Here is a 10,925-nt window from a genome sequence, read left to right as displayed (position 1 = left end):
AAGCCAGCAGTGGCCTGGGGCAGTTGAGGACTCCAAGGGAGCCAGGCTGTCTCCAACCAGCCACCAGGCCTGGGTTGAAAGTGAAGCCTCCCTGCCCTAGAATTTGGAGACATCTGGACAACACGTCTCAGGGCTCAGAGATTTGAAAACAGAGGACACTAGGCTAGCCGATCCCACTGCAGACCTGGGCCTCCAGCTCTGGCATGTAATCCTCCTCAGCCAGGGTTTGGAGGCTCAGGGTCCAGGCCCCACCCTCACTGGGCTGAACCCGTGGTCTGCACCCAACGAATGGTTCGGCTCCGGCTGTCCTCCCAGGAGAACAGGGGCTCGTAACCAAAATGGCGCTGTGCTTTGTCGGTGCTGACGGTGAAGGTGGTATTGGCCATGGCCAGCGTGTAGGGGTTGAGCAGCGGTGCGTAGAGCAGCAGCGGCCGCAGCAGCCACTGCAGCAGAGCATTGAGGGCCGCCAGGAACACCAGCAGCCAGTAGGGCACCAGCGGGCGAGTGCCCACCAGCCGCAGGCCGCAGGGGCCCAGAAACTCCATGTTGAAGTCCTCGTAGCTCTTGTAGGGTGAGTTGTCATAGCAGAAGTACGTCTGACCACCCATCAGTTCCTCCCGTTTCTCCAGCTCCCGGGCCACCAGCACATGCATCCAAGCCACGTTGCCTGACAGTGGGAGGAGGGAGACATGCCCCTTAGTGTCCTTGAGACCATGTAGACAGTGCTTTCTCCTGGGCCAGCCTAGGTGCATGCCACGTCCTCTTTGGGCCCCTGCAGGTGCTGCCCACATAGACAAGCTCGGTGAAGGTTGCCTTTTCCCTACCCCCTGTAGCCACTTGTTGTCTTGGGCCAGGGTGTATGGGTGCTACCCCTTTTTCAGGGCCTGTGTGGATGTTGCCTCTCATCTCCCGGGGAGATGCTGCCTCCATGACTGTAATTCTCTCTTCAGCCTACGATACACTTTTTAAGTCACTCATCCCAAGTTGCATAAGTGTATTTCTTCATGGTCTCTATGTAGGCCCCTAGATGATCCATATCTAGCCAGTATATTTACTGCTCCTCCCGGGACCACATGGCCGTGTCCACACCCAGGTAGATCCTCCTGCCCTGTTCTTGGCCTCCCCCACATGGCCCAGGCCTCACCCACGTAGACCCGGCCATGCTCCACGGAGGCCGGGATGGTCCGGAAGAGCCGACAGCCCAGGCGCAGGCCCTGGTGGTAGAAATCTCTTATGATCTGGTGACCTTCGCCGTAGATGCCCGTGGGGCGCAGGGCACACGTCACCAGGGGCAGTCCCCCGTGGACCTGGTGGCAAAAGGCAGGCGCTGCTAAGAACAAGGACCTAGTGGTCTGTTCCTGCCCTGGCATCCTTGGGCTGGAGATGGAAAGGAGGAGTCCCAGGGAGGATACAGGAAGCCTGAGTGGGCCCCCAGCCCCGCGTCTGACCGGCTGAACCCCCGAGCAGTCCCGCGGACCCTTCATCTCTCCACTTTGCTTTCTCCGGCCGCACCTTCCTTCCATTGGCTTCCAGGACCAGCCGCTCTGCCAGGGCCTTGCTACGAGGGTAGGGATGTGAATGTACTGCTTCATACGGCGTGTCCTCATTGCCTCTAGTGGGGGAAGACGGAAGACTTAATGTGGAAGGGAGAGGGAGCTCTTAAAGTATGTGGGGGAATCTCTACTCACCTGTAGAAGGGGTGGCCTCTGGTGTTGGGCCCCACGACTTCCATGCTGCTGGTATAGACCAAGAACCGTGTTCCGGTCTGGACACAAGCGTCAATCACATTCTGCGTCCCTGGGGTGGGGGCGGGAAGAGGTGTATCCAAGCTGAGCCTCCTTCCCTCTGCATCTTCCTCCCCATCCCAAGTCTAGATGAAAGCTCACGGCTCCTTCCCCAGGTCCGGGGAAAAACGACAGCACATAGGTGAGGGCAGGGCTGTCACCCACATGGGAGAGTCATGAGAGGCCAAGGCCAAAAAAGGGCTGGAGAACAAACATCTCAGGCCAGGTGCCAGGGCGAATAAGAGCAGGTAGGAAGCAGGCAGGGCCCCTCACCCTGCACATTGACGTCGTAGATGGTCTTGGTACTGGACCTCCCAAACACGTCCACCAACCCAGCTGTGTGGATGACCACGTGGGCTCCGGCCACAGCTGCTTCCACTTCATGGGCCTGGGTCACATCCCCCTGGATGGCAGTCACCTGCACTGGGCCTGGTGAGGGATGGGGGCGGCCAGAGGCCCTGTCAGAACTAGGCCAGAGACCAGCTGCTGGGTTCAGCCTACACCCTTGGGAGCCATCCGTTCCCACTGTGACTCATTCGTCCCATCCATGTGGACTGGAACAAAAACAGGCATCACTGTTTCCACCACAGGGATGGGAATCCCAGCTAGGGAGGCGCTGGGGAAGGAAGTCCCCGTCCCCTCCCCTAGTCCCTCCACACCACATTCACCTGTCTTCAGCTCCTCCAGCCAGGGACTCAGGTGCAGATCAAAGACCCGCAGCTCACGGAGGCGGGGCTCCCGCTGCAGCAGCATCTGCACCACGTGTTCCCCCAGGAAGCCACAGCCACCTGTGACCAGGTACACCAGCTCCTGGGCCTGTGCAGTGTCTGCCATGCTGGACTGGGGGAAGCCCTGGCTCGCCATCTGCCACTTCTGGAAGGAGGCCTGCTGGCCTAGTGGATCGGAGCAGAGTGACTCAGGGCTAGAGCTGTCCCTAGAGGTCACAGCAGCCAGGCCACTGACCTCCAACCTGGCCTACTAGAGTTGCTGAGATAAGGCCCTGGGTGCAGGAACCAGTAAGGGTTTGAGTGGGTGGGAAGGGGCTCTGGGGCGAAAGAGTAGGGTAGGGAGGCAGGGAGCTGGTGAAGCCAGGGTGAGTATAGGAAGGTGGGAAGGGCTGGGACTAGGGAGCCCCGGCTCCTGTCACCTCTGCCTACCTGCAGCCACTGCGCCAGAGTGCCCAAACTGGGTACTGGAGGGACAGTCTTTCTCTTCGCAGTCGCCTAGGCCAGTTGGCCAGGGACACACCTTCCTCCTTCCGTTCGCTCCTCCTCCTCCCTCCTGGCCCATTCCAGGAACAACCAGCCAGCCCAGCCTCCACCTCTCCACGCCCCACTGGAGGGCGCCCCCTAGCAGCCGCTGGTCTACTCTGCCAGCCCCCGGTTGCCCCCTAGTGACCACTGGGCCATTCTGCAAGCCGTAGGCAACCAGCTCCAGCACAGAACTCGGGGAAGCGAGGCGGAGAACCACAATCTGCTGGGGGGTTTCGGGGCTGCAGGATGGAGCTGGCAGGGTGACTCGTTCCCACTGCATGACCTCAGTGCTTCCCTCCTGCTGGATTTCCCAGGAGGCCAGGGGCCCAGCAGCAGCTGCGGTTCTGGGAAGGGAAGGAGGCGTGACCTTGGCATGGCTCTGGCTGGCCTTGATGGGGGATTTCTGGTGTGGCTGTCAGGTGCCTGGGTCTGAAGGTCTGGCCTCTTGCCCTCTACCCACCCCGAGTTCCAGGCCGTCTGTTTCTCCCTCTTCAGCATGTGCTACCCTGCAGTCCTGAATCCCTGTTCCACTCCACTCGTCCCAAAGATACTGACCATGCACTTTTGTACAATAAAGTTTAATCACAATTATAAAAATGTGGCATTGGGTTTGCGCTATTAACATATGTACAGTCCAGCCCAACAGGAAGGGCCCACCTCCCACCCCCCTGGCCTGGCTGAGCCAGGGGACTCAGACACCAGGGGGAGGATGACCCACAGGGGCTGGCAAGAACTGAAGATGAGGCAGGGTTCCAGGCACGGAGTCCCCCAGGACTGGGGGCGCAGGGCCCCCCCAGGGGGAGAACATGGCCACTGCCCCTAGAGACCCCTAAACTGGGGAGGGGTACACACAGGGCACAAAGGGGAAGTCCCCATTAACACAAAGCATGGGGGCTGCGTAGCCTCCCAAGAACAGGATCTGTACAGGCCGGCACCCCAGGTTTCCACAGGAAACAGCTGCTGGCAGCTACAAACATTTACAGCTTCTTCTCCGCAAAGAAAAAAAATTAGAGGATGGGTGGGTGGGGCGACAGGGGAGGCAAAGGCTGCCTCAAGGACTGAGGCTCCCTCGCTGGCCGCGGCGGGCCCCTAGCGCCACCTGGACATGGGGCGTGTGGGCCCTGCTGAACCCACTAAGGCTAGGGGTTGCTGGGAGCTCAGGGCGCCACAGGAGAATAAATAGGGGTGTGGGCACCAGTCCTGCCCCGTCTCAGTTGAGGGAGCCCCGGCAGCTCTCGGTGCCGCACAAACATGGGATCTTGTTGTCCTCCAGCGGGAACTTGTAGTCGTAGGTGATCTCCTCGTCCACGCCGATGGGCTGCTTGGAGTAGATCACGATCTTCTTCTGCGACTCGATAGTGATCACCTTGGCGTAGCAGTTGGGCTGAAGGGGGGAGGCAGTGTGAGCTGGGGGCCGCCCTCCCCGCCCACCCGCAGCCCCACCCGGACCCCAGCGCACCGTGCAGCAGTGGTTGATGAACCTCGCCAAGTTGCCGCACTTGGTTGCATCAATGATGGTGTCGTGGTCGACCCGGAACAGGTAGCTGCTGCCGATGCCCTCCTGCACATAGCGTTTCTCCCGCATGTCGGCTACCATCTGCCAGGATGGGATGAAACAGTCAGGGACCTGCCCCTCAGTTTCCTGCTAGACACGGCCTGACCCACCAGCCCCTGTGACAGAGGCCTGGACAGTCTGTCAGCTGTTAGCCCAGGGCCCACACTGACCTATCCTGCTCCTGCCGTGCTCCTCCGGCCCCACTAACCCAGGGCAGTGCCTCCCCTGGCTGCTTCCAGCAGTCCTCTCTCATGGTCACCCTGTGCCTGCGGCTGCCATTAACTCCCCCAGACAGGCCTCTGGGTGTCGGCACTGGGGTACTAGGCAGAAGCAGCCCTGACTCTTCCGGGACTGGCTGCCGGGCCTGCACCAGCGCTCCCACGCTGCTGTGGCTGGAGCTGTTCCTAATGTAACAGTGGCCATCTAGGAACTGAACCCTACTCATCTCTTCTATCAGGAATCTCTCTGCAAAAACAGGTACCACTGGCTGCCTCTGGCCAACGCAAAAGACCACTTGTCCAAGCCAGGGCTTGTATGAGAAGGAGCAACTTTGATTTCCCATAAAACCGGGGCCAGTGAGCCCTCTGCAAGCCCTCCTGGGGTGATCTCACTCCATCCAGAACTTCACCCACAAGCTAAACGTTGGGGACTCCACCCAAACGTCCATGTCCAGCCAAGATCCACCTCAGTGGAGCTGCTGGGCGTCAACCCTTAGCTGTCCCCTGGGCATCTCAATCTCACATGTCCACGTTGGAACTCATCTGGATCACACATCTGCTCCTCCTCCTCACTATCCAACTCACTGGCAGCCCTACCATGCTCCTTGCTGCTAAAACTAGCCCCCTGAAGAACAGTCTTGGCTCCCCCCTTGCCCTCTCTCCACAACCAAATCGTGGCCTGGTCCTGCCAATGCCCTTGGACCTACACACTCTTTTCTATTACTTCTGGTACCACTGCCTAGTCCAGGCCACTGTCGCCTTTGGTCTCAGTCTCTGCAAGCCCTGCCCCTCCACTGGTCTCTACCTCTGTCGCTCCCTCCACACTGCAGCCAGGGAGCTAGGAACCTACCTCCAGAGTCTTTGGCTTTAATGCGTCTCAGGGGCCTTGGTCTTCTCTGACAGGCCCAAATTTATCACCATGGCCTCCGAGGTCTATGGAACCTGGCCTCCAACTGCCCCTCCAGCCTCACACTGCTGCCACTGATCCACCCCGTTTTTCCAACTAGCCATTCTGATCTCTTTGCACTCACAGGCTATCTGCCTCCAGGCCTCTGCACAGCCCGCCCCTGCATCCCAGTGCACACCTCCATTCATCGGAGCTGAAGAGTTCTTAATCTTCTTTCAGCAATTGGTTTAAATGTCACTGTCTCCTCTTGGGTCCCCTTGGTATGTGCTCCCACGCCCTCCCCTCTCCAAAGGCCCCCCTAACATCAATCAAACACCATCCTTTGTCCCCGCTAGCCTGTCAACTCTTTAAAGGGACACTCTGTCTTGTTCTTACTGTTTTATGAACATATTTACTAGTAACTGTTACCCACTGCCATTGAGTTAATTCCAACTCACAGCAACCCCCACTGGGTTTCCAAGGCGGTCAACCTCTACAGAAGTAGACTGCCTCATCATCCTTCTGAGGAGTGGCTGAGGTATTTGAACCTCCAACCTTCTGATTAGCAGGGAAATGCCTTAGGCATTGCCTCACCAGAGCTCCTCACTAGTGACTATTACTGTTTATGAAAGAAGGGAAAAAAAAAAAAAAGAATGAGGCACGTTTCACTGGCTACCTGGGAGGCAGTGTCCAGCTCGGAGGCCATGTCCAGCCAGGGGCTTTCCCCAGGTCAGATGGTGCTCATGGGAGCAGGTGACCTGTCTGCTGACAGATAGCTGGGGCTGGAGTCTCACCTGGCGGATGTTCTGACCCACGTATTCGATGACCATCTCATCGGCTGCGATGGGCTCCATGGCAAATAGACCCCATTCATGGATCCGACTCCGGCCAAATCGGAGCTTCTTTTTCCGGAACTAGGGGCAGAAGGCAGACTGCTGCTGCGTGTCTCCCACAGCCTAGCGCCTTGCCTTTCCTGCAGACGTTCTAGGTAGGAGGGTCGTCTGCCCACTCACTTCCCACCCTTACCCCCCAGGATCACCTACGCCTGCCACGGGCAGCTCCCCTTGGTCCACTCTTCTCACTTCACCTCTGCCCCTTCCTGAGCCCCGCTCCTCACCTTGAGCTGGTTCAGCTTCAGCAGATCGCTGTCCATGACGGCCGAGGTGCCGATGGCGCTCAGCAACCGCCGCTGCTCAGACCGGCGTTCCGACAGCACACGGTTAGTCCCCTTGAGAATCAGGACAGGGAGATGAGGGGCAGCCGAAGCAATGGGAAGAGGATGCCTGTGGACCAGCGAGCAGGACAGGGCCTCACCTGAGTGTCCACTCCCTCCAGCTGCCGGGCCGAGACGGGGCACACATCCAGGTACTTGTCCTTTTCCTTCTTGCTGATGGGGTAGTAGCCTTCGCTGCGGGCGGAGCCTGTCTGGTGCTCACGGGGCCCATCCTGGGGCCGCCGCCTGCGCTTTGGAGTGTTCAGGTTGGTGAGTGCAGGGTGTTAAGGAAGACATGCTCCCCACTGGCCGGATCCCTGGAGCACCACTCCTTCTGGCCACCCCAGCCTCAGCCCAAGGAAAGGGTGACCAACTTCAGCTGGTGGAGCTGAGCACAGCCAGTGTGAGAAAGACAGGAAAAAGGTAAGTCGCAGATGCCACTTTCTTTTTTGCCAGAAAAATTTCCAGGAGGCAGAAAAGAGGCATGAAGCAAAGAAGAGTAGCTTGGCTGACAGAGGACACACATTCAGGCTGAAAGTGGGGACAAGAACTACACAGACAGGTAGGGGATAAATGCAGACACGGGGAGAGCACTGGAGAGGACTCTGCCTGGCTGTGCTACCCTAGGGACATCCCTTCCCGTGCCCTGGGCCTGCGGAGATCCCTGTGCTCGGGAGGCCAGCCTGCACGGCTTAGGATATTCGTGTGATGGACCCAGTGGGTGTCGTTAAGCCAGTCGGCTCCACTTGTCTGTTGCAGCAGCCGCTCGTATGTGAGTCGCAGGTAGCCCATGTCTTCCAAGTCTAGGCCTGAGTTCCAAATGTCATACAAGATGGTCATCTGCTCAAACTCACTGCGGGGCTCGAAGGTGGGAGGTGGGGGGGGTGGGGGGGGGGGGGGCGGCCGCCGGAGCCGGGCGTGGGAGCGCAGGCTGCGCCGCCGCAGGGCCCCGTCCCCGTCGCTGCTGCTGCTGCTGCTGCTCTCAGACGACTCCTCCTCCTCCTCCTCCTCCTCTTCCTCCTCCTGCTGCGGTTTTGGCTCCTCGGCCTCAGCTACCACCACCTCGGGGGCCTCCAGGACCTCATCTGCTGGGGAGCTGAAGAGGGCCACGGGGGCTGGAGCTGGCTCCGGGGGCCGAGAGGCCAGCATGGAGGCCGCGGGCTTGGCGGCCAGGGCATAGTTGTGCTCCAGGAGGATGTGGCTGAGTGGGGGGCCCGGTCGGTCAGCCTCGTCCAGTGTCTCTGTGGCCTCTGAGTCGTCTCCAGAGGGTGGGGCCAGCAGCCCCCGCCGGGCTGGGGTCAGGGCCAGGTCGGCCAGCACCGCCAGGTCCACTTCCGTTCCTGGCTCAGCCTCTTCCTCCTCGGTGCAGCGGCCTCGGCTTCCAACCCGGTTCCGACCTCCTCGAGATACCTCCTCGGGCCAACTCTTGACCAGAGATGCATGGTCCAGCGGCAGGTTGCGAATGGTTCGCTCCACAACTCGTGGGACTTTGCGAGAGACAGGGCCAGGGGCCTTGACCTGTGGCGGGGCAGCTGGGGAAGGCTCTGGGGCTGGGGCCTCCTCCAGGGTAGAGAAGGAGACTGTTTTCCGGCGCTTCTTGGGTGGGGGCAGGAGGGGGATAGGAGAGGAGGGGCGCTCCTCGGGGCGGGGGGCAGGAGCTGGGGGCCCAGCTGGTGGCTCTGGAGGAGGCTGGGGCACACTGGGAGGTGGTTCCTCACTGGAACCTGGGGAAGGAAGCACATAGGGAAGGGAAGAAGGTCAGATTCCTGCCCTGACATCATAAGACTGAGATTCACTGTGGCCGCAAAATAAGAGGCTCATCCAGGCCTGGGTCCTCATCACCCAGGAATCCACACCCCAGCGGCCTTGTATCAGGCCACATTCTCTCTTCTCCGCTTCCTCCCAAGAAACTCAGACAGACAGACAGACACTGGTGCTTGCTCAGGAACACCACACTGCCTACACTGCCTGTCTCGCACACCTGCAAAGGCCCACCTTCTAGCCCTCAGCACCGTGGCTTCCTCTACGGGACGTCTGCACCCGCTCATTCATACCCTGGACACCCATTTACTGAGCATCAACTCTCTTCAGGCCAGGGGCAAACACGTGAAGCAAACAGACACACTCAGTGCCTTCACAGGGCTTACAGTCTAACAGAAGACAATCACACTAAACATGCAGCCAAAACTGATGTGGGAGGAGAGAAGGCTTGAAGCAGACAAACATTTCAATTCTAGCCTCGTGACAAGACTGCTGGTGGCAGAACTACATGCAACAAGTGGGCACGCAGACCAAGAGGATTTCTACCAGCTGCAAATAACAACAGCACAAGGAGATCTGAACTAAAATATCCATCACTTCAAGTGTAAACAATATTCTTAGTTTCGTGCCCAGTGTGTGTAGATATGATGTAAGTAGGTGAGTCTTCGTATCAAAATATTTTATAAAATTTGCCTCTCCCCTGACAAAGAGTGGGGATTTACCCTTGTAGCGACAGGATCAGGAACCCTCCCCTAGAGAAGCTAAGGTTTGAGCTGAGATCCCAAGGACAAGGGAGAGGGTAGGAAAGGGGTGATAGGTGGTCTTTAAGCACCCAGTAGTGTCTCCCTAGTTAACGTCCTCCAGGAAGGGAGCACATCCCTCCTCAGTTTGGAACCCACCCCTGCCCCAAGTCTCATGCTGAGTGCAGGGGTCTGAACACTGCTGAAGATGCATACAATCCTCTCCTCGGGACTGACCAGTCTTCCGGCACAGGCCTGTTCCACAGGGAGAGCTCGTATGCAGCTTTCAGACCCAACCCCAGGCCACCTCCTCCATGAAGCCCTGACTTCCTTACACACTGCTAACATCTTCCTGTCAGACCAGAAGCTTGGTAGTTCTCAACCGCTAGTCTTCAGGTTGGCTGCAACAGAGTAATAGCTAACACTGTGCCAAGCACCAATCCCAGCCTTTTACATATACAACTTATTTAATTCTTACAACAAACTCAAGAGATGGATACTATTAATCAGATGAGGAAACTGAGGCACAGAGATGTTAATAACCTGCCTAAGGTCACACAGCTAGCACATAACAGAACACGACCAGCACCTGGACAGTCTGGACGTCCTGCATTGGGACTCAATGGCTTCCCATCTGACTGCCATTCCCACAGCTGAAGGGCAGCCAGCATAAGCCCTGGCCGACAGGCAGTGAGGAGCACATGTACACTGCCTTAGCCAATGTCCCCCAAGGCCATGCTGTGAACAAGGCCCCAGCCTGCTGTCTCTCCAGGCCCTGGATACCAGCTGGGGTCTCAGCCAGTCCTAATCCGTCCTCTGAAGCCAACGAGGCCCTCCAGTTTCTATGCGTCTTCTTAGCTCTTCTCTTCACCTTGTTGTGGGGCAGTCTCTTCCACACTCATCCTACCAAGCTGGCCCCACTGTGCCCTCTGGAATCCTTTTAAGCATACATTTCATTCCTCTCCCTGTTCTAAGGGAAATCTAGCCATTTCTTTCATTTAGGAGATTTTTGAAGTACCTGCCTAGTCCGTCTAACTCCCACCTTTCTCCAGGATTTCTCCTGATATTCCTAGGTCCGTGATGATGAGACCCCAGAAGCCAGTGTTTCCTCCACATGACCTGCCCCTCTCTCAGACCCATCACTGACTAATCACCGGAACTCAGCCAGCCCAGTCAGACACTTCCTTGAGAATAAGGATCTGAGACAGAGTGGATCTGTCTGACCAGACTGGGAAACAGGAAAGGCTGACTGCTACTGCATCCAGGTCCCTGTCTTTGGGTTCCAACAGACAGATCATACCCTGTAAACAAATCTTTATACTGAAATGGACTGAAATTGGTTCATGTTTCCAGAAACCCAGTGAGCCCTCAAGAAGACCCCACCTTATATCCTAAAGAAGTGAGAGCCATAACAAGAACAGATATATGCAAGCCGATGTTCATCGCAGCACTATTTACAATAGCCAAAACTTGGAAACAACCTAGATGTCCAACAACTGAGGAATGGATAACCAA

General features: G+C 57.8%; 2 protein-coding genes across 2 annotated transcripts in view; both read right to left on the bottom strand.

The window, feature by feature from the left end:
• Window positions 1-254: 254 nt before the first annotated feature.
• Window positions 255-2,618, bottom strand: HSD3B7 (hydroxy-delta-5-steroid dehydrogenase, 3 beta- and steroid delta-isomerase 7). Its single transcript, XM_007950261.2, has 6 exons — window positions 2,453-2,618; window positions 2,058-2,213; window positions 1,689-1,797; window positions 1,513-1,612; window positions 1,145-1,307; window positions 255-667 (listed from the first exon to the last, which is right to left on the bottom strand). The coding sequence occupies exons 1-6, from the start codon at window positions 2,616-2,618 to the stop codon at window positions 255-257; spliced, it is 1,107 nt and encodes a 368-aa protein (XP_007948452.1).
• A 1,629-nt stretch (window positions 2,619-4,247) lies between these two features.
• Window positions 4,248-10,925, bottom strand: part of SETD1A (SET domain containing 1A, histone lysine methyltransferase) — a 22,475-nt gene continuing 15,797 nt past the window's right edge. Inside the window, exons 13-18 of the mRNA XM_007950260.2 lie at window positions 7,611-8,633; window positions 7,011-7,183; window positions 6,814-6,924; window positions 6,491-6,610; window positions 4,497-4,634; window positions 4,248-4,421 (exon numbers count right to left, since the gene is read on the bottom strand). Coding sequence (XP_007948451.1) covers window positions 4,248-4,421; window positions 4,497-4,634; window positions 6,491-6,610; window positions 6,814-6,924; window positions 7,011-7,183; window positions 7,611-8,633 — 1,739 coding nt within the window. The remainder of the gene's footprint in view (window positions 4,422-4,496; window positions 4,635-6,490; window positions 6,611-6,813; window positions 6,925-7,010; window positions 7,184-7,610; window positions 8,634-10,925) is intronic.

This window comes from Orycteropus afer, unplaced genomic scaffold (genome assembly GCF_000298275.1).
Source record: "Orycteropus afer afer isolate SDZICR_OR568_19922 unplaced genomic scaffold, OryAfe1.0 scaffold00266, whole genome shotgun sequence".
In the NCBI taxonomy this organism is placed as follows: Eukaryota; Metazoa; Chordata; class Mammalia; order Tubulidentata; family Orycteropodidae; genus Orycteropus; species Orycteropus afer.
Note: the sequence above shows the minus strand (reverse complement) of the source record. Positions and strands in the feature narration are given on the sequence as shown.